This window comes from Anguilla rostrata, chromosome 5 (assembly GCF_018555375.3).
Source record: "Anguilla rostrata isolate EN2019 chromosome 5, ASM1855537v3, whole genome shotgun sequence".
Classification (NCBI taxonomy): Eukaryota; Metazoa; Chordata; class Actinopteri; order Anguilliformes; family Anguillidae; genus Anguilla; species Anguilla rostrata.
In genome coordinates, this window is record NC_057937.1 from 43,672,844 (window position 1) to 43,700,194 (window position 27,351).

General features: G+C 42.5%; 2 protein-coding genes across 3 annotated transcripts in view; both read right to left on the minus strand.

Annotated features, from left to right (window-relative positions):
• Positions 1-239: 239 nt before the first annotated feature.
• polr2m (RNA polymerase II subunit M) lies at positions 240-18,182 on the minus strand. Its single transcript, XM_064337996.1, has 18 exons — positions 17,714-18,182; positions 15,900-15,989; positions 12,903-12,968; positions 11,610-11,771; positions 11,000-11,092; positions 10,720-10,833; positions 9,734-9,886; positions 8,418-8,543; positions 8,047-8,175; positions 7,335-7,429; positions 7,005-7,110; positions 6,245-6,328; positions 5,871-5,932; positions 5,411-5,783; positions 3,420-3,610; positions 2,462-3,067; positions 2,160-2,379; positions 240-1,163 (listed from the first exon to the last, which is right to left on the minus strand). Exons 1-18 carry the CDS (start codon positions 17,843-17,845, stop codon positions 1,023-1,025), a joined length of 2,943 nt encoding a protein of 980 aa, XP_064194066.1. The 5' UTR covers positions 17,846-18,182; the 3' UTR covers positions 240-1,022.
• A 6,723-nt stretch (positions 18,183-24,905) lies between these two features.
• LOC135255345 (cingulin-like protein 1) overlaps positions 24,906-27,351 on the minus strand; it is a 32,610-nt gene continuing 30,164 nt past the window's right edge. For both annotated transcript variants that reach the window (XM_064336394.1, XM_064336395.1), the window contains exons 18-19: positions 27,180-27,343; positions 24,906-26,444 (exon numbers count right to left, since the gene is read on the minus strand). In XM_064336394.1, coding sequence (XP_064192464.1) covers positions 26,333-26,444; positions 27,180-27,343 — 276 coding nt within the window. In that variant the 3' untranslated portion in view covers positions 24,906-26,332. The remainder of the gene's footprint in view (positions 26,445-27,179; positions 27,344-27,351) is intronic.

Genomic DNA, 27,351 nt, shown 5'->3' on the forward strand with positions numbered 1-27,351 from the left:
CACCTACAGACCTCGGATCCACGCCACTGATTTAATTACTGATAACGTCACCACATTGAGAAACACGTCCTCCCTGGTTCATAAAACTTACAAAGGAGTAGGAAAACATTCAAGGACAAAACCGAAATCTTATCTCACACACACGTTAATATTAAAGCGCATTAAATGTCCATGTGCTCATTCAAGTGAAAATGGAATAATGAATTTATTCAAGCATAATTAAATAAACATAGATGTGATACTGTATGGAAAGTTTTATTTTAAATAAGGAATAAAACATACAAAAATACGTTGACTCAGTGGTTTCATAATTATTTTCCGTGGTTCTTTGCATAACATCAGTGTTGAGAAAAAAATCGTGCATATGCAATTTTTCACCATTTTGGTTTTTTTAAAAGCACTTTGAAAGTTATCTTCTGACTCTATGTACTTAGAGTTTCATAACTCTAAAAGTAATAAAGGTAAAAACCACAAATGATAATAACACCACAATGCTCACTAGCAAATGGAAAATAGAAGCAGTTTTTTTTGCTGTTCCTGAGGATTCCATTTTCTGGGCATATAAAGTTTATACATGACACTGAGGACATACAGCGTGGTCACTGGTAGTGCTTGTGTAGACACTTTACTGAAATGCGCTATAAAAGCTATCTCCTTCATGACTGACATTCGATGCGTCAAGTGCAGAGTATCGTTCACTCCTGGACGTTATAAAAGAATGCCTGACAATACTGCATGAGATTGCGAATCACAAGGTATCAGAGTGAGGTTTCTGTTGAGGTTTAGGGACCAGCAGAGCAGGTCATCATTTCATGAGTCGGCCAAGTCTGTATGAATCTGTGCCCCAGAGTTGACATGCTCACTCAGTGCGTCTACCGTTACGAGCGCCATACCAGTTTTCCACGGCCATCCCAACCGCCTTTCAAGCTTTCGTTAAAACACTCCCCCTCTGGGACTGCCCACAGCTCTGCCCAATCAGCAGACGGGGAAAGCAGAAAGGTTCCGCCCACATTCACACTGATCTAATCCTCGTCGGAGGAGGGCTGGGCTCCGTCAGCGTGCGTCTCCCTGTACCCAGCCTGGTCCACGTCCGGGCTGTAGCTCGTCATGCCGACGCCCAGGCGCTCGCTCAGCTTCTGAGTGGCCATCTTGGCCTGCAGCTCCTGAAACAGAAAACACACAATGCCCACTCTGTGAAATGAGAAAAACAAATTCAGTACGCTCAGCTGACAGGCATGCATCAGCCAATCCTGCTAATGCCCAGGCAGTGGTTTCAAGGTCTTCCATCTTCAGACTGAACACAAGGTTGTGTACTGGTATATTAAGGATGAGATAGAATACCATGCATATTTGGTCAGTACTGGCAGTCTGGATATGGTAACAGATCACGGAGCGCATCTACACACAGGAATTCAATACAAGACCAGGATAAGCTACCTAGCAGCCCCAAAACACATATTTTTATTTGACGACTGGCCAGGAGTTTGACCATTACAGGACCCATCATCACCAGAGTCAATATTACAGTATTTTCATAAACAATTCCACAAGCACAACCTAAGAACCCTACTGCAGAAAACAACAGATCTTAATATATTTTCCTGCATGAACACATGCGTGTGTGCAACTCTCTTTACAGTGAGCTAGTCACACAAAAAAGCAAGGTTTGTTTGTTGAAATATTCTACCTTGAAAGTGATGAAATATTCAAATGTCTTGAAATGTACATCCCTAGCCGTTAGACATGGGACCAGTAAGATAACTTTCCCATTCAAATCAAATTTAACAAGTACATGCATTTTATGTGTGAAGTTATAGATACATGGGTCCTCTAGGAAGTGGCTAAAGACACAATCGAAATTGAACTACTGATATCTGGGCTGTATGGCTCTCCACAGGCGACATAGCTCAGGAGGTAAGACCGATTGTCTGGCAGTCGGAGGGTTGCCGATTCAAACCCCGCCCTGGGTGTGTCGAAGTGTCCTTGAGCAAGACACCTAACCCCTAACTGCTCTGGCGATTGAGAGGCATCAATTGTAAAGCACTTTGGATAAAAGCGCTATATAAATGCAGTCCATTTACCATCTATATGGGTCTGCACAGACTCACCCACTGGCCCCACCCACCAGCAGGCCAGAGGGCGTGACACGCCTCACTCACCTCGCACTTCCTGTTGTGCTCCTGCTGCAGGGAGACCGACTCCTCCAGCGACAAGAGCTGAGCTGGGCTGTAGTGGAGCGGAGGCAGTCTGGCGGCAGTGATGTCATCCAGGTGCTTCCTGTCCCTCTCTCTCCGGGCATCGGCGGACAGGTGGGCCACCCCGCCGGGGGACCGGCTGGGGGAGGAGCCCGCCGAGGAGCCGTCGGTCCTCTGGAGCATCCTGCGTAGACCAAGGAGTCACCATTACCACTGTGTGCTCCTCCAAGTCTCCATGACAACAACGACTAGCACACACTACTCACTGATTGGGCTTGAACTTTGGCCTCCTAGTGGTCGGATTCGTCTCAGACTTCTCCAGCACCTCTATGTAATGCGGTTTCTTCTGCGGCCGCTCGCTGTGGGACGGACCGTCTCCAGCGCGGTCCCTGTGCTCAGCTGCTGACAAACCGGTGGGGGAAACTGCTCCTTCTGTCAGCGTGACCTTTTCCAAGGCCTCAGCGAGGTCTTTTTCTTCTGTCCTATCAGTGGCCACTGAGAGCCCCGCAACACCGTCAGACACCGTCTCCATGCTTACAGCAGTCTCGCTTAGATCATCGACACTGACAGTTTGGACCGCAGGGGGGGCTTTCAACAGAGAACCCCTCTGGTCGACCCATTCGGGAGTTGAGACTGTACCCTGCTGGGCTTTTTGGGAAGTTTCTGAGAGCGCCACACTGGGTGTGTCTATATGATTCCCAGGCTGCCGCTGGGACAGGGCCTGCTGATATTTGGACTGAAACTCTGTCCTCACAGATGACAACATGTTGAGCCTTTTCTCCTCCTCTTCATGGTGGGCTAGGGCCAGGCGCACTCTCTGCACAAAGTCTGATATCTTCCTCCCTTTATCGGGGAGGGACTGAATGAACCTCCTGGAAAGCCAACAGAGATCAATCATATTAAAACTAGCAAGCAGTAACACGTCACTAAGTTTATTACATCAGTTAAAAGCGTTACATAGTAGCAATACACACACGTTCAGTGGAGTCAGAAAGCCACTAATTCTCATCAACTTACTGATCTGCAATTTTCTTGTACACTATAAACTATATAATTATTGACAGTAGTCAGGAGCTCAAGCAATATCTAAAATGCCACACGGTATCAGGAAAGCAAAAGTATCAACGTTTAAATGTGATATTTACAAAAATAGCTAAGCGGAGGATAGTTCAAACTGTCTCTAAATGTACAGTTAGTTCGCTGGCAAGTGGGCGTCCAACTTACTTATTAGAAAGTAGTTTCTCCTGGCGTAGTAAAATTTCACAGAGCTCATCTTTACTCCTGCTTAGAAGATCACCAGTGTATCCCTGCCGTTCAGTCAACGATGAGGACATTACTTCATCCTTCCGAAATCGAAAACGAATAAATTCAAGTAACGTTGCTAAACCAGTCACTAATATAACAGAAACGGACAGCTAACTGGCTGTTTATCGCGTTGCGCACTTCAACATCCAACTCCCTGTACCACCTGCATCTGCTGTATGGAAACCGGAAGCTTAAGCGGAAGTAGCGTCGAAAATATATTAACTCCGTGAGAAACGTTGTACGCGCTCTAGTGGTAGTCCTCCGCTGGTCTGGCGGAAAGGTGGCAAATGAGGACGGAGCGATGGGACGTGTCTTCTCATTCGCTGACGTGAAAAGAAATTAATGCTCCCATTCCGGGTGGAAATAATACGTTTTTGATTTCTTTTTCGCCGAACCCTTAGCCATGTCGATGTTGTTATGTTAGTTAAGGTGCATTCAGCATCAATATGTTTATTTTGGCTTCCAAAAGTAAAAATAAAACTACAGGACTAACATGACAAGGTATCTGTAAATGTGAATATTATTCATTGAATTGAGAAACTAAATATGGTGCATTGAACAGATACTAATATGAATATTATTCATTGAATTGAGAAAGTAAATAGGCCTATGAATATTGTGCATTGAACAGATACTGTAAATATGAATATTTTGCATTGAACAGATAGGCCTACCGTAAATATGAATATTGTGCATTGAACAGATAACTGCATAACTGTGTTTTTCTTTGTGTGTATGTATGCACGTAAATTGAGCCTGTCGTAACATAAAGTGCAAAAATAAATATGATAATGAACAGTCTTACTTGTGGTAAGTGGGTTTTAATAGGAAGATATTTGAGTGGTAGATCTCGGCCTACATTTTGGAATAAAAAGTGATCTTGGGCTTGAAAAGGTTGGTTACCATTTGTTACTCATCAACTTCCGCAAGCCACAAAAACTGTGAAATGTGAAATTTGATAGTGAGGTACGTTGCACAGGAACACTTTTGATGTTTTGTGGTACCTTATTGTGACTTGTTTAGAAAGTGCAATTGCTATGTGGCTACTGTAAAATATACTAGGTTGCATACACTGCATTTTGACAATGGAAACAGTCAGGGAAGATTGAGCTTGTTTTTGACAAGCTGATTCAATCAGATCTCAAAAATTAATGCCTGAAATTATTAGTGGATCTGTTTTTACCTTTATTACACACAGCACAGGCACTGAATAGAAACCCATTTACATTCTGTAAAAAACAAAAACAAAAAAAGCAGGTCTTATTCAGGGGGTTCATGTATACAGACATGGCAGTGTAGAGAGATATAACAGTGCCATTGGCTCTGAATGGCAAGGCATTTCTCTTCTATTCTCAAGAAGAATTATGACAGAGCATTATCATGATTTAGCAGGGGATTGTCAGTATGTTAATCAAAAGGGTAGAATATAAAACCTACAATAGTTTGTGAAAATAATTGAGCAGTAATAAAATAGTACATTGGTCCTGAGCAAATGTAAAGGAAATACTCCATCACAAACATATTGCATTACAAATACAGCATATTCTTTTTTACATTTTTACTGTTATAAGTTCAAACTCCATATCGTAAAACCTTAGCACTTTATTCTTTTTAAACAAAAACATAAAACATAAAGCATCAAAAATATCATTTTAAAGTACATATATACAAATTTATAACAAACTATTTACATGTATACAGAATGATTTCCTTTACCTCTATGCTCTGTGAGGTAAATAAGGCTTTAAAACTTTCAGATCATAATTTATTTACAAAATAACACAGCGTGAAGCTTGTGAATAATACCCAAGATGCCATTAAGGACAGTTCTTGTAACATTTCACATACAAACAGCACAGAAGGTGCAAACTGGGGACCAGTACAACACAGGTAAATTCTTCATCTCATTCAGTGTTCATTCTTGGGGTCATTTCCAAGAGTTTCATGTAAGGTGTGTTTATTCTTGATTGGATGGATCTCGCTTGCATACTGGATACAGCTGGAGTGGAGCGTTCAGGACTCGAGGGGGCTGAGGACGTCTGTGGTGAAGCAGACGCCTCCGTGCCGTTCTGGGCTGAGCTGGACTGGACTGGATTTACAGAGGAAGGGGGGGACTGCGTTGAGCTCGTCGTGCTCTTACTGAGCGGAGCGCTGTTGGATTGGAGCCACCTGCTGTACTGCACAGGAGAGTAATTCAGCAAACTGGACTCCACTCGACTGCGCGGTAGTGGACTCTGTCTGACCGGCCTGGACTGGGCTTCATCTCCTGCCTGCGTTTCAGTTCTGTTGCAGTAAAACAGGAAATGCTTTAATCCTTCAGGTTCATCACAACATTGATTTGATACTGAGCCATGAAAAGCAGGTGTTTACCTAAGAGGAAGGTCACAGCCCACTCCAATCTCTCTTGTGTGTACTGGAGCTGCACTCAGTTTCTGCATAGACACAAAATACTTCAGCTTGCTTTCTAACTCATTATTCTAGGGAAAGGAGGAAGCCAGAAAGGAGAGTCAGGCTTGGTTTTATGAAGGAGATGCTTGACACCCTAAAGGAACACCAAGAGTAGGTTGGACAGCCTGTATCACATACACACAAAATGGCAGTGTGACAGAAACGCTGCATACCTGCACACTAGAGAGGGCCTTTGACTCTGCCATTCTGTGTGTATATGATACGTCCAAGAAATTAGACAGGTCTGAGAGAGGTGTAGTAATTAGAAGTTTTGGATCCAACCTCCAAAGTCCTACCTCACATTCAGCGAGGGCGATTTTATTCAACAGGTCCGTGATGAACATATCCTTCTGTACCATTTTATTCCGTAATGTTTCAACCTATATTCCATTCAGAAAAGGACAAAATACAGATGTGAGGGTCCTACTTAACCCATGCAAAAGTCAGGTGAAGCATTGTTCTGTAAGTATAGTTATACGCTCATCACAAAAGGTGCAGATTTGTAAGAATCAGCAATGAAAAAGAGTAGAGCTCACACACTGAGGTTCTATTATGCACCTTTGCTAGACAATATTTTGATCCAAGTTGAACCTTCATCAGGTCGAAAAGCATTGCTGTGTGAGTATTCATCTTCTGCATGTTACCGGAATGCTAGGGTTCAAGTGTGCAAGGTTTTGGATAACATCACAAATTATCTGTGAACGTTCCTGATGACTGCATTAGTATGTGAAAATGCCTACACAGTGAGCTTTTTGCTAATGTGCATGTGTATATGTGTTTGCGTACATACAGTAATTGTGTGCATTTTGGCTTTTGTGTGTTTGAGTGATTTTTGTATGTGTATCTGTGCATGCAAATGCACAGTTTTTACTTGTTTGCATGTATACATTTGTGTATGTGAATGCATGCATTATTGCTTTTTCTGTGTATTTGTGCCTGAATACATGATTGTATGCATTTTACTGTATCTGCCTGTGTGTGTGTGCATGTGTGTGTGTATAGGTATGTGTGTGTGCTCCTGTGTAAATGCACATGTGTGCACTCTATCCTCCTCACCTCCTCTATCATGCCCTTCACCTTCCTCTGCTGGCAGAACACCATGTCATTCAGGTGTTTGATTCTCTCTTTGAGGCCCGAGGCCTCTCCCTCCAGCTTCTGAGCCCTGAAACAAAACACACTCCTGCTAACTCCTGTCAGTGCCACCAGGGGGCACCAGATCCAATATTTGCTGCACACCTGTACATACCTAAATATGTATACATTATATTACTTTACATTTATTTGGCACACTTTTATCCAAAGTGACAAACAAAAGTATCTATATTTTTATATATGTCTATATGTAAGATGTTTAGAATAGTATCTGCTATATAGATTTTTGCTTACCTCTTGGCTGTATTAGCATCCACCTGGTCAGTGTTTCCTAACCTGTGCAGACGTGTCTCACACTCTTGGAGCTTCTGCTGCAGCTGACTCTTTTCCTGTCAAAGTGCAGACCAATTTTCACTCAGGAAACTTGAGCAATGTATCATTTCTCCAGAACACGAAAACCAACTAGAACAAGTTCTGTTGGTCAGTTAAAAAATAAAAAATAAAAAAAACTAAAGCAGAGCTGCCATGTGGCTCATCCTGTTAAGGCTCTGTTCCAGTGTGTGGATGGGCCCCATGGTCTAGTATAGATTCTGTACCTTGTCAGTGCTGACTGCACCTGGCAGCCCCGCAAAACAATGCATTATGCTAGTGTCACCCAGGGAAGACGAATTCAAACCGGTACGGATGACAATGTTTCATTACGCACCAGTGACTCCCGCTGGTCGATTGGGTGCTTGCGGTTCACCTGCTGAGGGGTACATAACGTGTCTTCCTCCAACTCATGTTTGTGCGACCCTGACATGTCGACCGCAGTATGAAGAGAAGTGGGGGCAATTTCTCATGTTTCAGAGGAGAGCACACACTTGTCTGTGCTCTTAAAAAATCGTAGAATGAACATGACTAGGCTTTCAAAATTGGGGAGAAAAGGGAGGAAGAGCATAAAAACCCTACTGTTCTGGTCTGCGGTACTGCAGTCCACAGCAGCATGTGTTTCTGGGTTCCTTACCTTGCCCATGCAGTCCAGGAGACGCTCCACTTCAATAATCCTCTGATCCCGCTCAGCGATCTTTGCCTCTGCAATCCTGAGATTCTTCTCGGCCTCTTCCAGGCGTTTCACGTAGTCATCTAATTGTGCCTGGATTTTAAACCAAAGAAGTTAGAATATACAGTCCAGAAGAACAGCATGCCGTTTCCTCATCAACAGCAATGAAAATGTCTAAAGCTGACCACTAGATGGAGACAATGTACTTTGTCTGTGATACAGTTACGCACTCCAGCAAGCAAATTTCAAAGGACTTTCATATTGTTTTCCTGAGTCCTGCCTGACTGCAATGTAACTAGGAGTGAGTAGTGAGAAAGGAGTAACTCAGTTAGTACCCGCAGTGCCTCGACCTCCTCTCTGTGCTTCCTCTGCTCGTTCTGCAGCCGCTCCTCGTACTGGTTTTGTAGTTTCCGAATCGTCTCCTGCAGCGCCTGGGAGTTTGCCTCCTTGGAGACCTCCACCTAATGCACAAATTACAGCAAAATCAAGCTTAACCCAACAACTGATGCAGGCACAGCATGATGTATTTTATATGTATATATATATATATATATATATATATATATATATGGGAACAAATGATACTTGTCAACCACAGAAAAAAGCTTTCACAGTTTTCTAGTGAAATTCATTATTTTTCTTGAGTTTGTCACAGGGGTGCTCTCTTTTCAGACTGAGGGGTTAGAATGATAGGCTACGTGAGCTGTGGCCCAGTGGAAACACGTGAGCCCGAGCCCCGACGATCGACCGCACGCGGAAGAAGCGCTGACGAGCGGAATCGGGCCCGGGCAGAGGAGATCATCAGAACAGCAGGGCCATGAGACGAGGGCGGGGAGGAGGGCGGCTCAGATCCAGCCAGCTGGAGGCCACATCAAAGCCTCCGCACGGCAAACTCAGCATGTTTTTACCCACAAACCCCTCCCCCAAGAACCACAATCGCATCTCTCCAGAGCTCGCTGCCTCTGCCTGCCTGTCTTGTGACCTGGCTTGTGAGGGTTATGTCCGTGACGGTATGACACATCAGTCACACCTGAGCCGCCGCCACAGTGCGTTTGTCAGGCGGACCCTTAGAGCTGCCAATCTCACGGGTGCTGCTCAAGACGGCAGCGCACACCAATAATTACATTTATCATACGTAATAAATGCAGCTCGTCTTACGGAAAATATTGCAGACTGCACACAGGCTTATGATCCTTTCCTCCCGTTTTGCTCTCAGTGAATAGCATTTCACCTTTCTCACGGGTGTGTATGCATACACGGTTAATCTCTTGCTATACAATTTGCAGGGTGTCGATAACCTGCTAATACTATAACGTCATGTCAGATGCTTGAAATAGTTTCCGGAGGCCAGGACTGAGAACTGAAACTAGTGTTTGCTGCCTCTTTCTCTCTCAGGTTCAGGTGATTCTATTTGTACTGTGCTGACTATGCACTGCCCTACCCGCCATCGTACATTATTCAGACGTAGCCGTTCATGTCCATAGCTATTCCAGCTGTGTCAACTGTCCACCCCTCTCTCATTTAGCATAGCCCCGTGTGTCTGGATGACCCCTGGATTTCTCTTTGATACATTGTCACAAAGGCTTACAACCATGTTCCAGAATCCTGGACTGTACCATGTGAAGGCACACGCCAGGGGTGCCTGCAGTACCTGCAGTCGGAGGGACCGGTTCGCTGCCAGGGCAGCAGCCAGTTCCTTGTCTCTCTCTCTCAGCGTCTCCTCTGCCTGCTGACAGGAGCTGCACAAACTTTGAATCTTGTCCCTGGCATCGGCCCGATCCACACACTTCTCCAGCAGGGATTTCTGCGAAAAGACCCATTCACCTTTCAGCACAGGTTTTCAATTTTCAGCAACCAGATGGACAGAGATGACAGAATACTCAGTGTTATTGAAATGGCTGCACATTACAGCTCTGTACTAGTTTTGATTTAGTTTTTACTCTGCTTTCTTTCCTGCTGGAATGCGCCATACACTGTAAGGGGTTCGGGTGTCTGCAAATTAACTTTACAACGATACCACATTATTATAATATTATTGAACTACGGAAAAGTGAATTCTTTAACCATTAAAATGATAACGTGCTTCTGAAGCCATTAAAGTGTTAACTTTGGACTAAAAGACTTAGTGTCCATCACTATGTTTATTTTTTCAACTGGACTACCAGATGAATGATAGATGCGTGCCTCGCTAATCAGACCCACACAAACGTGTCATAAAATCGGATCTACAAAACACTACCACAAATAAAAACATATGAGAGAATCACTAATCAGATCCACACAAGAGTGCCATTAATCAGATCCACACAAGAGTGCCACTAATCAGATCCACACAAGAGTGCCACTAATCAAACCCACACAAGTTTTGTTAATCACCAAGCAGACCCGCACCAAGATGTTACTAATCAGACTTGCACAAGAATGTCATTAATCAGACTAATAAGATTGAGACTAATCAGAGCCATATGAGAGTGCTGCTATTCAGACCCACACAAAAATGTCTCCAATCGGGGGCCACACCACAGTGTCAATAATTAGAGTCACACCTTAGTGTCTCTAATCGGGGCCACACCACAGTGTCAATAATCGAAGCCACACCTTAATCGGGGCCGCACCACAGTGTCAATAATCGTGTACCTGCAGGTCAATGTTGGCGGATATGAGGGAGCTGTTCATCTGCTCGAAGCTGTCCATCGCGGCAGTCCGGGTCTTCACCTCCATCTCCAGGCTCTGCTTCTGAGCATTGGCAGTCTAACGGGGGAGGACAGAGACACACCACGTCAGAGTCTGCAGTACCCTCAGTACCAGTACCAGTCGGGGTGGTGTAAAAGTGACAGAAAACTTGACCATGACTTCATCAAATTTGTTGTGTGATGGAGGAGTTTTCGTTTTTTTGTGCTACACGTGCTTCGCTCACCCGAATGTCCTGAGAGAGCTTCTGCATGGACTGCTGCATTCCTCCAAACTGGCCGTACATGCGCTCCCTCACCTTCTCCAGGGAGTCTCTGACCTGCAGGCAAGAGAGGCCTCCTCACATCACCTCATTCTCAAGGTAAAGAAGATATTGAATAGACAATGTTACTTTGTTATTAGTGTTTTAGTTAAAAGTGAATGGAATGTCTAGAGAATTATTGTTGTGCTGTGCATTGCATATCCATCCATGCTTCCACTCATCTACTCTCAGTAACACAGAGCAGCGCTGGCTGGGTCAGACTGTGCTTAGGCTGTGCTCTCAGTAACACAGAGCAGTGCTAGGTGGGTCAGACTGTGTCTGTGCTGTGTTTTCAGTAACACAGAGCAGTCCTGTGTGTGGTAAGACTGAGTTTATGCTGAGCAGTGTTGGCTGGGACAGACTGTGCTTTGGCTGTGTTGGCTGTGTTCTCAGTAACACAGAGCAGTGCTGTGTTGGGTCAGACTGTGTTTACGCTGAGCAGTGCTGGCTGAGCAGTGCTGGCTGGGACAGACTGTGCTCAGTAACACAGCTAATTTCTCAGGTCATTCTGTGATGAGCGCTGGCCTCCACTCACCTCTCGGATGTAGTTCATTTGGTCCCTCAGGTGATTGACAGATGACTCACGCGCCATCACTTCCTGCTGGCCGTCTGTGCCCTTCCTGTGCACCGCACCATACACCTTTGGCAGCCGCAGGGGCGAATTCTCCCTCACCCCATTGGTCACACCAGGGGGGTGCTGCAGAAGACAGGGTCATCCTGGTCAAGTTTCCAGAGGAATAGTGTAGCTGTACATGCATGCATAAATGTGTATGTGTGTTCTTACCGTGTCTGTGTGGTGCACGTGTCTGTTTATGTGAGTGTGTGTGTGTGTGTGTGTGCGAACGTGCATGTGCTCAGGCATTTCCAGCAACGTTGCTGAGTACTCAGAACTGGAGACACAACAATGCAAGAAAATATGGGCCTAAATGCAGTGGTGTCATGTTTCTGCAGCCTAATAAAAGAGCTCCTGCTGTCTCGTGGGGATCATTTCCCTGCAAGCCTGATTTTCTATGAGTACGAAGAAGTGCATGCAGAGAGAGAAAGAAGTATGATTATGATACAGTAGTTTGCAGTTCATTTATTTTAATGTGAATTAATATTAATACACAAGGGGTCCATAGTATCTGATGAGTAATTAAAAGTTAGTTTTGTGATCTGTAATTAATTATTATTTACAATCTCATTTCATATACTGAACTAGGCCAATATAACAGGTAATGCCAGTTCCACATTTGAAATTCTAACTTAACTTATGATACGATTATTCAGACTTTAAAATATATTTTATGACACATGCATATAATTCTGAATTATATTTCATATACATGTTTTATTTAATATTAAAAATGTGTCATTAACTATATTTAAAGAAATACCGTAGTTTCTTTAATGTAATATTAATTAATGTATTGACATAAATCATGGTTGTCGGTTCGCATTCTTTGTCCTTTTAGATCTAAATCTAAATCAAACAGGATTTATGGGCCTGCTGTCCATGAGTCGGAAGAAAGAAATCCACCCGCACAGTTAACAACACAACAATAGAAACTGAAATGACGTCTTTGTCAGTCTGTACGCTGACACCCGTTCTGGGAGTGGTGGTGTTGGAGTGGGTGTGTGCATATTTGACAATTTGGCAGCATTTATTGCGCAATACTATGAGGGAGGGAGGGAGAGAGAGCTTATTTTCTGTCAATGCTCCAGCAATACAGTGAGAGAGAGAGAGAGAGAGCACTTGTTTTCTGTCAATACTCCAGCAATACAGTGAGAGAGAGAGAGAGAGAGAGAGAGAGAGAGCACTTGTTTTCTGTCAATGTTCCAGCAGTACCTGCTCTGGTGGTTCCACGTAGCCATTTCTTCTCCTCTTCATCCCATTGGCAGTTTTCTCTTCCTGCTGTGTAAAAAGAACAGCACACAATTTCTCTGACATGCAGACCTTTGAAATCAAATTCTGAATATCAGAATGCTGAAAAAGAACTCATGTCTGATCTGCCTCAACTTTGGAATCCCCGCTGCTTCATTGTGTACCAAAATCACACATTGTTGGTTCAATAACTTGGTCTTGGGGGGTGTACAGTACCTGTAATAGCCTGCTTGCAATTGTGAAATATAAATTTGTTGTACTTCATAACGTGGGCATAAAAGTTTCAGCTATGCACTCAGTCACTCATGTCTTCCCTGTCACCCATGTTTCTGAATTAATTCTGTTGTTACAATTGCTCATTAAAATTTGACAGTATACTGTAAATTGCACACTTGTTAAATGTACTGTTCACGCACACTGGATAAGAAACCAGTCATTATATTACATTAAATTTCATCACGTTACATTACATTAATTTAGCAGATGCTCTTATAAAGCGTGATTTACAGTAAGGGGAACAAGTGATTTCTGAACACCCGATTAACCAAACAAGCAGTTATGTAGTGCATACAGTATGTTCGTGTAAATGTGAGCTGGGCCTGCATAGACTGCTGCCTTAATGCTTTCGGCTTATTAAATCTTGTTATGTCTCCCATCTCTGGAAAGAGGTAAGACCTATTACATGGTGTCAATATTTGTGCCTTTTAGCAGAGGCTACTGCTTTGCACAGTCAAAATGAGAAGGCGTCTCTAGGCCCAGGAGAAATTAGACGGGGGAAACAATTACGTCACTCTTTTCACATCCTCTGAGCTGAGGGTTTTAATCACAGGCTTCCTCCCAAGATAAATCTCTGCTTTTTTTCACAGTGTTTTCCTGTGAAAGACACTCAAAAAATACACTGGAGTTACTACTCGCACTCACGGTTGACCAGGGACCACTGGTTGCGGAAGACGGCGATGCATATGTCTGCTATCGAAAGCGTCCTTCGTCTAATTGTGCACTCAGCTATGCAGGCAGCTATTGTGCAGTACTTACATGATGTATCATGAGTGAATGCACTGTACATGCATTCATCGAGACTTGATGACACCTCTTAACACAAAGAGGCCCTTTATCCTTTGTTTAATCATTGAATATTTAGTCCTGTTTTTCCAGAGTCCATGAGTCAACCATCTCAACCGTATTTATATGGTGCATGTACAGTACACGGTTATTTTCTATAGATGGTTGTTCGCATATACAGTATAACATAACTGACCTCATCTATGATATTTTCATATCAACATCATTGATATACATGAACCTTGCCGCAATTAACTGAAAACTAGAACAATGCTGAAGGCAAGTATGTTACTCATCCACATAATCTGCCATCGGTGTGAGGCAGTGCCACCCCATTCTCAGCAGCCTGCTATATTACACCATGAGCAGTCGCAGCTGGGCTTGGCTTGCAGAAAGGATAGTTTTACCAGATACGCCCTTCTAATTCCAGGATCACCGCCTCCCTCTTTGTCGTGAATGAAACCGAACTCGCCAAGACACCCCTCTGCACTGCCTTTTTCTCCTCGGCGGACAAAGTATTCATCGTGGTGCCCTGAATTTCGGCTCGAGTAGCTCACGTGTAGTGCGTACAGAGAGCAAACCAAAGTCATTAATATTCACGACAGGCATGGCAGTCGTCCTGTGGAGAACATGAGGCCCGAATGTCTGTTGAATTAATTAGTCAGGCGGTTATTTATTCTTTTTAAGCGTTAGTATGTTCCTTCATTACATACATTAGTATGTTAATGTACAGCAGATGGGGGAAATGCTGTAAGGTGCACTATAGTCGCTGGCGCACAGGTGCTGTTGATGCATTTATCACAGGTTGGCTGCGCAGGTAAAGAGGGGTCCCGAGGTAATTTGCACCCCGGGCGTTCTTTCTTACTCTGTGTGCACAGGCATAATACACCTTCGCACAGCGCCGATCCGTCAAATAGCACAGAGTCAATGGGCTGTAGTAATTAATCCTGTGCGCAATGGGGCTGAGCAGCGCTCCGCCCTCAGTCCTGTCAGGTCAGAGTCGCTCGTTAAGCAGGGGGCGGGGAGGGGGGAGAGGTTCTAACAGCTGGAGGGCAGAAGGCAATGCGCACAGCTGGCGCAGTGCTTAAAAAGACTCCTGTACTGAGGATACCTGGCTCATGGCACAGCCTGTCATGTGTGAACTCCGCTGTGCTCCTACCAGTGTCAATTGCTGTCAGGGTTGTCCTGCTCCATCAGTGCCCAGTACAGAAACCCTCAAAAATAATACTGACGTATGTGGAGACACTACTTCCCCCATGGTGGACTAAGCTGCCCACTGCAGTCAGGTCAGGAGAAACTCATTCTGATAAAGATTGCGCCATAGCTCCCCTGAACCTTCAGAATCCACTTTCCTTCTTTTTAGATTTACTTTTGGGATAAGTTAGCAGTATGGTGGTACTTATGTTTATTTATAACACTAATTGTTGGTTTGATCTGCAAACTTTATATTTATTGATTATATAAATAGGCCTCCTGTGCCTTTTATATGCAATGTATTTATAATATGATAACCATTCAGAACGCAGTTTTTTACGGTACTGCACGGCCTCAACTGTATTTTCTGATTCAATAACAAATTAAGTAAAGAACTAGGTTTCAGGGGCACAGGTGGGGTATACGGGGTAAAGATTACATTTCAGGGGTACCGGTGGAGTATTAGGGGTAAATATTAGCTTTCAGGGGCGTACATGGAGTATTATGGGTAAAGGTTAGGTTTCAGGGGCACAGGTGGAGAATAAGGGGTAAAGATTAGGTTTCAGGGTCACAGGTGGAGTGTAAGGGGTAAAGGTTAGGATTCAGTGGTACAGGCAGAGAGCACAGGAATAAAGATTTGTTCTCAGTTTGAGTAAGGACATTTCTGATGTTCTCTGTAAATGACAGTAAATTAAAGAGACTCACCATTTGCTTTCCTGTGGTATTCTTGGTTTCATCTTGTCCAGAAGAGGGTTCACCTGAGTGTAAGGTCAGTCTCAGACGTTGAATCCTTCTCTGGGCACATGAGGAGATAGAGAACATCAAACACAGTTGGACACAAGTAGACAAACAGCTACGAGCTAGATACACATGGATACAAGCAGAACTAAATTTAAGGTAAATATAAAATGACACTACAAACTGTATATGCAACATCCTGTTCAAATCCTTATTTACATTTTTTCAAAAATATGGTTGTAAAATGATTATGTAATATTAAAATAATAATTTAATATTTAAAAAACTGAATTCTTAATACTTAGTAGTACTATATTATTTATTGGACAAAAAACACAAATTACATGCAAGTCACTCCAGACGAAGTGTTATTCATAACATGAATACTTAATAATCGCTATACTCTTCTCCTGGTGCGACTCACAATATAAGCCAAGGAACATAACAGGTTACACCCAAGGCAGCTTCAAAACAGCACACGATTAAGGTGTCAGGATGTGTGTCTATAAAGATCATGTGGTTGTAGTGCTGTGGTTTGCTGAGTGGTATTGACTTCCAGGGCTGATTCTAGCAGGGAAATTGGCCGTAGCCTGACCGAGCTAGTGAGGGATTCAGTTGGCAGGGTTCTCCCTGCCTTACCCACCACAGCAACTGCTGTGCCGTTCAGCTGGAAGACCACAGTGTGGCTAGTAGTGGCTACTGAAAACACACATTTACAAGTGTGCACATGGCTTCTGCAGTGGTGGGGTGGAACTACAAATCTGATTCATCATGCCAGATATGGAGAAAAATAGGGAGTGAAAAGAGCAAAGTACAGAGTGAGTACCATAAAGCAGATTGTACCTTAGTACAGCTCTGTACAGTACAATACTCAATCATAAAAAGTCTGTTGCCAAAGATTTTGTTTTCTCAACAGAAAGCATGAAATTATGATGATCACAAGGGGCTGATTATTATTATTATTATTATTATTATTATTATTATTATTATTATTATTATTCACTTTATTTATATAGACCTTCATACTATGAATTTGCAGCCCAAAGTGATTTACAGTACAGGTCAGACATAGAATGAACTATAAACAAAAAATATACAAAAATAATATAAATAAAAACATATTACAATAAATAAATGAATAGACCAAGATTAGAAGAATAGAATAAATATAATGAAATTGACTAGGTAAAATACATACATCATATAAAAGTATAGTCAATTTAAATTATAGTATTGAATTTCAAAAGCAGAAACAAAAAGCCAAAAAAAATGATAAAATACAATTGATGACTAATGACAGCTCAAACTCATAAACCAGTTATTATTTTCTTTTTTGATTTCTTTCTATAATCCTTTCCTCCAGTTTGAAATGATATATATATATATATTAGAGTCGGAGTTAGCCTTATACAAATCCCTTTCTGTTAAGTGTCTTTTAATACTAGGAAGTATTCTTCTGAGCAGGGTGGAGTGATAAAATAAACATGACAGAATGCCTCCCGGTGTGGTGGTAAACATGTCAGAGAACAATCATGAAAATTCTATCAGCTCACCAATAACTAGCAGAAAATTATTAGCAGAAATACAAGCTATTAAAATACAGCCACTAGCACACTGACATGCCAGACAGAGTCAGCAAAATTAGTGGAAAGAAAGGGAGGGGTAGTCGTAAAAGACAGTGAAAGAACTCCAGCAAGCGAACGTGTGCTCTGCCAATAGGCCTGGCTAGGCTAGGGGGCTCCCCTGGTGCCCGGCACTCCCAAACCCACACCGCTCCTTACCTGACTGGGCAGATCCTCGCTGGTGGTGGTGGTCACTGATCCCCCGGAGCTGTACTTCTGCATGTCTACTCCCAAATGTGACAGGCACCTCCACCCTGCTGCTCCCACACTGTCCCCAGAGCACAAACACATACACACGCGCACACACACTCACGCACACGCACACACACCTCTACCGCCCAATCGCTGTTCACTTCTCAAGGCACTGTGAGAACAAGGAGGGAGACAGAGACAGAGAGAGAGAGAGAGAGAGAGAGCACAAGTGAGAGAGAGCGAGAGAGAGAGAGAGCAAGAGAGCAAGAGAGCGAGCGAGAGAGAGAGAGAGTGAGAGAGAGAGAAAGAGAGAGAGGCACAGCGTTCCACTCTGACAGCTATATGCAGGAATTCCTTCCCCAGCTGATAAGAGCCAGAACAATTGGTTGCCTTTCTATTCCTGTCAGCATCAGGGTCCAGAGCGCCACAGTCTGGCTCTCCCCAGCAGCGCATTATGATACCGTACCAGGGACACTGTGTTACACGATACCTGGGCTAAGGGAGCTGTCTGTTGCTCGGCAACAGAAACACCTCCATGGGCATGGCTCCTGACCAGACCTGTCAGGCTGCATTTCACCCGCAATGCTTCCCACCTGCTGGCACAGGGACAAGTGCGGTTCACTTTTTCCCAGCAGCCAATTTAGGGAAAGGGTAAATAGTCAGAGAGCATTTACAGCAGGCATCTAGGTCACTTTAACTGTTTAAAGTTAAACTATTTAAAGTTTAAACTGCTCAATTGCCACAGGCTAATTTGGTTACAAGTGGGGCAAAGCTGGATCTGAGGTGACATTTTGGGTTTTTAATTACCCCCGCTAAGCCGTGCAGGCACACAGGAAATATTTGCAAACATGTGACAGTCCCACAATCTTAGAAACCGCCCTGCTCCTTTTATTATGAAAGGGCGTTAGAGTATTTGAACACACAATAACAATACCATCCCCATCCTGGACATTTACAGGCACACAATTTCAGGCAGTAAGTCCGGATGTGCAATCAAGCGCTGTTTTCAAGTTAAATCCTTCCTAATATGACAATCGTTTGACGCTCAGGGCATGAAAACATACTGCTTGGCCACATTCCTTGCATGACGCAGCCACTTGAGTACGTAGGGTTTCAGCCGAAACTCAGAGACAAGCCATTAGGCTTGTAGGACAGTTCACTACACAGGACGGGGGGATCGGGTTGGCAAACATGAAGGAAGATGAGTTTGCTGGAGATATAGAGTGGGCATCTCCCATTCTTCACTGTGCTATTGCAGTTAGAAACGGCAACTCCGAGAGAGAAGGGAATGGGTTTTGAATCCTCAAATACCTATAGCTGTTCTTTTGAGTATTTATAGGTAGTTAGTGGGTAGGTTATAGGTAGTTACTGGGTTCAGTTTATTAACTTCACAACCTCTCATTACAAAACTCATCCAGTGGCCTGAGCCAAAAGTCAAAACCTCCATCAGACACTTACAATAACAGCTGTTGATTTATATTTTAAAAAATGTATTATGGCATAGGTATTCTGCCATAACATTTGTCTGTTTTCATCCTGCTGAAGTGCATTGTGAGTGTGCTACAGAATTCCTTGATTCAGGTTAATCATTTAAAATTTGCTGGAGAAGAAAGTTGATTCTTTTCTGGTTGGGTTGAGGTTTGTTGCTCACTTGTTGGGACACAAACATGCACTCAAAGTAACAGCTCCTTTGTAACTGCCAGTTGTGGTTTGGCTGATTAAGATCCACCAGTGGAAACATTTTCTTTGTTGTACGGCCAATACATTTCAATTTGGATCACTTTAAACTTTGTGCTGGATATTTCTCCATTCTTCCTTTTTTCACAGTACTGCTTCGCCATTTTCTCTATGCTAGGCTTAAATATTTTCTTAAATGTTTTCAAATATGACATAAAACTTTGCATAATAATTGCAGCATTATACTGTATATTGTAGACACTTTTATCCCTCAATTCCAGTTAAATATAAATCCATAATTACGCCTTCAAATGAGTTCAATGAGGAGTTCAAGTTGGATCTAAAGGTAAATGTCTGTTGAACATATAATTTCTGGCCTTTACAAATGACAAGATAAAATGATGTTTTACGAGATTTAAATACTGAAGGTTCCTTTTTCATAAGAAAAGTTTGCTATGAAAATTTGAACAAAAATGCTCTGCAGTAATACAGGAAAAGCAGAAATAATAAACTAAAATATTTATCTTCAACCTGCCTTATCCTTCAGTTATCTGATTGTGTTTTAGTACAGATAAAAGACAACATGGTCCAAGTGAAACAAAGCAACACTGTGAAACTGTTTTCATGCATTCAAATGAATATAAGAAATCCAAATCCAACCAAATCAACAATCACAATCCTGTGTACAGTATTGTAATCATTAACCCAAGGCATGGTTCTGAAACCCTTTCACTGTACAACAATCCCATTCATATAGAAGAGTTGCCATCTACCAGCTATAGCCATCAAAGCTTTTACTGGCAAAGTCACAAAATTATTGATAGTATGAATTTGTTAAAAATCTGGTTGTTTCTCTGATATTTCAGCTATTATTTGGAAAGTTTCTCCTTCTTCAGGCTCACAAGAGCTGGTGGATTGACAAAAAAGCAGAAAAGCAGATGATTCCTCACCATTCCACTTCTCAATATGACAAAAAACACAAAGGGAACATTGAGCTCTGCAGGGATACTGTATGTAGGTGCTGCTGTATGTTTGTCACCCTGCCTGGACTCAGAAGTGGAACTCCAGTGAGTTCTCTCTGCCCCAGGCCTCCTGGGATATACTCATGCAACCTTCTGCTGTTGTTACTGACAACAGAAGTGACTGTTGATCCTGCATAGTCCCTAAGTCTGTTAACTTGTTTTAGTAATTTGGTCACCAGTTAGCTTACATTTGTCCTTTAGCAGGAAAGATGGGAATCTATCCTGCCAACAGCGCTAATGCTTTATATTCACTTATGAACCATACAGTCTGGCTCACTGATCCACAACAACTTACATTGCTGCATCCAATACAAACAATTTATGCACCCAGACATTTACTAAAGGAATTGGAATGAGTACATTGCTCAAGGGTACAACAGCAGTGCCCCACCTCAGATTTTAATCTGCTGAGAATTACAAGCCCCGTTTTTTAACCTCTGTTCAACCCTGCTCACCAATACGCTCATTAATTCTCATGTATCTCAAGTATCACTCAAGGTTCACAGGAGGACTGCATGTTAGCATTAACCTGCAATGACGAATGATATTATTCACTATATTAACTGTAAAAACAGGAACCGTTGTGGGAGCTTTCCATCTCAGGCTTTGTATAACTTTCACTGCATTCTTCCCTGCAAAAGCAAATAAAAATTCACAGAAAGACACACCACGCCATCTTGGTGGAGAACTCAGAATAACTACTGACACCATGAAGCCAGTTTCATACACAAATAGCTTGTGGGTCAAAAATGCATGACCACTGAGCTTATAGGGAAGAAAATAAAATCATGTGTATTTCCTGTTCCGGCTCACTCTTCTTCAGGGAAAGAACCTAGGCGTAGTGCTTAAAGAATCCTACCCACCTCTCTGTCTCACCCTTGCACCAAATAGATTAATAAACTGGATAATGCCAATGCAACTGAAAGCCTTGCTGGAAGGTTACACTCCACCTACATGTGCAAATACTGGGGATAATGTACCAAAGCCTGACTTTCAAAAGAGGAAGTAGGCAATTCTGTATACACAGTGTACAGGCAGGTTTTCAATGGGTGACAGACTGAGATTTGTTGCGTTGTGATAATGTTTATAGTGTTTTAAATGATTTACTACATCCTGAGAAATAAAGGTACAGTGGATGTGCATTTTTGTTCTTTAGAAAGTACAATAATGTTCTATTTGGGTACAAATAAATACCGCTCCAGTGACAAGCATTTGTACCTTTATAGGAACTTTTTCATACTTTTTTCTGTATATTACACAATCAAATTTTATTAAGCAATTAAAACTTTGGTGGAAACTAATTCGATGGGCATTTTCTATTCTGCTCTATGGTGTGTATATAACTACTATAACACCCATTTCACTCTGTCCATATCTCAGAATGACTCTCCAGACAGACTCTCCAGAGTCCATAACAAACATACAGTCCAGGCCCAGACAGGAGAGACCAGACACCATGTTGACATCATTTTTATGGCTTCTCAATTTCGTCACTCAGGGCTTGAAGTGATTTCAAACGCTCCCTTTAGGGGAGAAAATGGCAGTTGTGCCACAGCAGGGGAAACTGGGCAGGTGCTGAAAGGGGTCAATCTTCACTCTGCACAGGCACAGCCATGATGGGCAGGGAAGATAATAATAAGGGCCATCTGCTAGGGATTGGAGAATGGCATCCATTAGCCTGCTACCACCACATCATTAGCACTCACCATACATAGGTATGGCTTTTCTGTGTATCATTTAACCTATTTGTCAATCAGCCATTGTTGCTGTTTTGTATTCTCTCTCTCTGCCTAAACACCCATCTCTGTAATTTATTGGAAATGTGATCATATTGCCATAGATAATATGAGAGATGATATCATTCTATTGTGCCAGCCCACACGAATAGCAGTGTTTGTAATTGGAATTTATACCGAGAGCACTCTTTTGCCATTCATCATGTGCTGTCACATTTTAAACATTCTTGTGTGATGTTTAGGTTCTCTTCCACTTTCTGAACAAGGACTGCTTCTCTCACAGAGCTAGAGTTCCCCTACTGTATGTTAAGTGGTAGCCTCTCGCAAAAGAGGTTCTGCAGCTAATGAGCAATAAATGGGAAACAGTGTGAAGCAGATGGAGAATGAGAACAAACTGCTGCTCTAACTGCAACATATTAAAGACTGAGAAGACAAAGAACAAAATGGTTTTGCATTTTTCTTGTTCAATGTATTGTATTTTTTGGGTTGATTTGATAGTTTCTGTTTAAGTTAAGTTGCACTTTGTGTTTTTTTCCTCAATGACATTGGTTTAATAGTATATTATATAAAGGGCATTCAATAGAAAACAAAAAATTTTGATTCACTGCTAGCTCTGTCTGCCATGATCCAACTTCTATTTATTTATCTGAGTGGTAAGTGATGTATGGACTCTGAACCAAACAGATTCACCATTCACAGGGCTTTCCACTGGGAGCATGCATCTTTTCATCGGATGTTGTATCACTGCAGTCAGCAACAATTAAAAAAAAAAATTCCTTTTCAATGTTTACAAAATTTCACTCCTTGCTGAAAGTATAGTGGCCGCCTGAATGCGCTGTCAAGTGGTGTCTGCCTACTTTTTGTTTTAGAAGCTAGAGGGCAGCAAAGTATTTCAATAGTGACAGAAAACTATTCTGTGATACAAAGCACCATTTCTGATCACAAATGTCTATAGAATAGATTTGGGTTGTGCACTAAAGTGTAATTAAGCAAATGGTACCAGTTTGAATTTCATTAAACACAATGAAAGCATTAGAATGGTTCACACTATCTTGTGTAAAAAAAAAAATCAAGTGAGTGGTTCATTTTTATTTCAGGTATGGCTTCACACACATACGCTGGAATTCTGACAACCTTAGTTGTGACACAACCTATTATGATTCTCAAGTATCATTAGATATCAGAAGAGGTGTATGATTGCACAACATGATATTTTCCTAAGAGCATAGTAAGCTCTCTCTGGTGCATCTGAGCATTAACACTTGTATGCTCATCCAAGTGCAGTCTGAGCATTCCAGGAATGGCCACCCTTGAAACTACCAAAAAAAAACACAAAACCCCTAAGAATCATTGCTCCTTAACGCATGCCACTTGAAAATGACTTTAAGTGGTTAAATTGTTTGTGCTTTGTGGAGCACAACACATGTGAACTGTAACCTCAGAAGCACAGCTGTGGATGGCATGGAACTGCACTGCCCCGCTTCCTTCTTTTCTGCTGCTGAATTGTCTCGAAACCCTGAAGTCGTACCGTACCCAACACAAGGGATCAATCACTCCATTCACTCCAGTTTCCTCCAAATTTTACGAGCCATGTGCTCTTGAGGACTTGCTCAGGACCCTGGGGATATAATACACATATTGGCCTCAAATAGAAAAGAGACCACATTTTGTTACAGCTGCTTTGGCCAGACGTTGTTTGGAAAAACAAAGACTATTTGGGCAGGTAGTGTGTACTAATACGATTATGTTACAGTAAGGCCAAGGTTAAAGTACACACCTCACTTTGTGCATCGAAAGTTCAAAGGCATATGAAGACCTGCTTGTTCAAACCTGGCCTACATCATTAGCTGACCTGCAGTTATGGGACATTTGTTTGGCCCAACTGGAGTAAGTTTGGTAAGTCTGCAACAGTTCCTCGGCTTATCACTGCTTAGGTTTCCCAAGCTGCTCACCAAGCGCATACAGGCTAGCAGTTCTCATCAGTGAGAGATGCAGTTCTCCAATCAGTGCTAGCTCTCCTGTAGTGCACTATATGGCTTAAAGTGTGAACAGTGGTCACTGCTTCTCCACTGCCATGTTCTCTGTTTGAGCGTAGTGGTGATGCAAGAGCATACTACTTAGGGATTGGTAATTCCACATGGGGAGGTTCCAAATAGAATAAACCCATGGCATTTGCTTAAGTTTTCAAAGCATTTACAATTCAGCCTCTTATGGATTAGGCTAGGCTTACGCCAAGTGAATTACAGCGACCTATTTCATGAGGAAAGCTTGATAAATTTCAAGCACCATTTGGGTTTACATGTTTTAAACAGTGTAATTAAGTGAAATTAAAAGTTAAGTTCAATTATTGATTCCCTTTCAGTCAAAACATTTTTCAACAATTTTGTTTTTTTCTCCCTGATTTACAATGCGAAATCTAGTGTATGCTAGTGTATGCTAGCTTACATTAGCCAGCCACTGCTTCTTTTCTGTCCACAGTCCAGCACTGATTCACTCATTCCTTCAGTGGCAAGAATATCCTGTCAACAGAAACTGCTCCTGCCTGTCTGACAGCATGCCAAAATACGCGCTGCTTTATGGGACGCCCAGCCAGTTACCACTCACCGGATACAGATTTCATTCTGGATGACATTTTGTGCAAAAGAACGCCACACAATTGTATTTGCATTGTAAACATAATTTTGGATGCATCATTTAGAAATACAATAAATTCATGAGATTCACTGCGGAAACAATATATTTTATTTCAAAAGATTTTTTTGCCATAGCGATACACTTTAAGAACATAGAGAGGTAGTAGCTGGATGTTTCCCACCCTTTTCCCCAAGTGCCAAACAACCCAAAAAAAAAAGCACAACAACAACCAGCCTGCTCTGTCCTGTACTGAAGCAATGATGATCCATGCCACAAGACTGGGATGGCAGGTATGCCATCCTCCAAGTTAGGCCTTGGCAGGGCAAGTCAATGCATCCAGTGTAAATCACCACAGTATAGCAACAGGTCTATGATTGCCAATGCAAGTCCGTCACAGTTTCAGTTTAATTAAGATAATCATCCCATCTGACACAAATGCAAGCACACTCACCCACGCACACACGTACACACCGTCGCACACACACACCCATACGCACACACACACATATCAGTACATGCACACATATTCGCACATTGATATATCCTTGAGAAGCATCAGCAACATGTAGCAATACATGTCATATTTTTCTCTGGAATCGAAGAAAATTGAGATGAAAGAAGGAGATTTTTCATATGATAATAAGTAAAATATAGCTACAATGTACATAATTTTATTTTTTACTGCACTGTAAATAAAGTTTCATGTGCAGAGTAACAATTGGGTAGAGCTCTGAGAGGTTTCAGTCACTGAAAATAAACGTGAACGATGAATAGTTTGATGTTGCAAGTTTCATCAAGATCCTTTTTTCATTTTTTAATAAAAGGCACGAGACAAAATAATGGCTTCCTGGTGTCAGTTAGGCTGGACTTATAAAAATGAATATATTTGTTTTTGTTACTTCTTTATACATGGTGTCTTTTTTATCGGTACTGATACATGCTGACTCACACATCAAATATATGCACGGAATATATACAGAGTCAATCAAAAGGAAATATATGCAACATAATCCCTCATGTCAATTTCCCTTTAAACATATTCACCTTAATTCCAGTTACCTCATATTAACAGTAAATTTAGTGAAGTTATACTGAATAAACAAATGCAATAGTTTCAAGGCTCTACACCTCATATATCAGCCTTACCTTTTTCTTGCACAACTGGGCAAGGCATCATAAAAATCAAACATGTTTGATTTCTTAAGAAGGTATAAATAAAAAATGAAGGCAAGTCCATTTAAAGCATTGGCGTTATACTTGTAATTAAGTATTTCATAAATAGTCAAGCGTATTGGACAGCATATGAAAAGTATTAAATGCAAACTTCCAGGCACGTTTTATACATCAAGGCATTTGGCATTGTTCTTTGTGATGTCATAAAGGCATCAGTTCCAAAGTGGCAGACAGATCCAATTTTCAGCATCCTTCACATCCATCCAGACCCAGGCCATCACATTCCTCTTCCTCAGAGTCCAGACCGTGCACTGAGAGGACCCAGTGATGTAATGCTGACGGGATCAGATGTGTCCTGAAGCCGAGCTGTAATAAAACTCCCCGTCGGTGCTAATGTCGTCGTCATCCTCGTCATCGCCCAAATGAGTCAGAAGAGGGGCAGCTGAACTTTTGCGCCTGATGGAGGAAAGACACAAAATAGAAATGTCGTTTAAGAGTGGCACTCTGGGAGTAAGGCTCCAGCGAACAGCAGTGCGCTACTGCACAACGTCTCCTTGTGTGTGACTACCTCTGTGTCACTACACTTGTGTGTGACTATCTCTGTGTGTGACTAACCCTGTGTGTCACTACCCTTGTGTGTGACTACCTCTGTGTGTGACCACCCTTGTGTTGTGTGTGACTATTCCTGTGTGACCACCCTTGTGTTGTGTGTGACTATTCCTGTGTGTGACCACCCTTGTGTGTGACTGTGTGACTACCCCTGCATGTGCTACCACCCTGCAGGGCACTGTCTTTGTGCATTTGGTTATGTGACATACGCTGTGTGACTGCAGTAAAGGCAGGACTGTGTTCAGCTGGGTCTCCATGTATGTTACACTTCCTATTTCCTTTAACAACCCTTTATACTCATTTCTTACACGAAAACTTGAAATGGAGAATCATAAATGTAAACCTGTCCCATCATTGCCGCGTACTCTATCAGTTTGGAAGGGTGCACACTAGCAAAATGCATGTGGCTAGCTGCAGCTTCTTTTCCGTCTTTAATCCACCAGCTGAGCTGTGCAGTCATCGGCCCTTATTGCACGCTGAAGCAGGGGCTACCCTGCCGACTGAAACACTCCCAAAAAAGGTTGACGCTCTGACCAATCGCGCGTGGTGCTGCCTGACACCCGGCCAATCGACCCCCTTCACCTGATCTCGCTGCGCAGGGCGTTGAGCTGGCTCTGGAGCTGCTCGTTGGCCTCCACCTGCTCCTCCAGGTCCCTCTGCAGCTTCTTCCTGCTGTGCTCCAGCCGCTCCATCTCCTCCTCCGTCTCGTCCATCTGCCGCTTCAGCGCCTTCAGCTTCAGGTTCAGCTGCGCGG

Excerpts from the sequence above, each read along its gene's own strand:
- polr2m (XM_064337996.1), bottom strand. The coding sequence starts at position 17,845 with ATGTGTTTGTGCTCTGGGGACAGTGTGGGAGCAGCAGGGTGGAGGTGC. Across the intron at positions 5,933-6,244 it reads TCGCCCTCGCTGAATGTGAG|AAACTGAGTGCAGCTCCAGT; the intron begins GTAGGACTTTGG and ends GTGTCTATGCAG. Across the intron at positions 5,784-5,870 it reads GGCTGTGACCTTCCTCTTAG|AACTGAAACGCAGGCAGGAG; the intron begins GTAAACACCTGC and ends TTACTGCAACAG.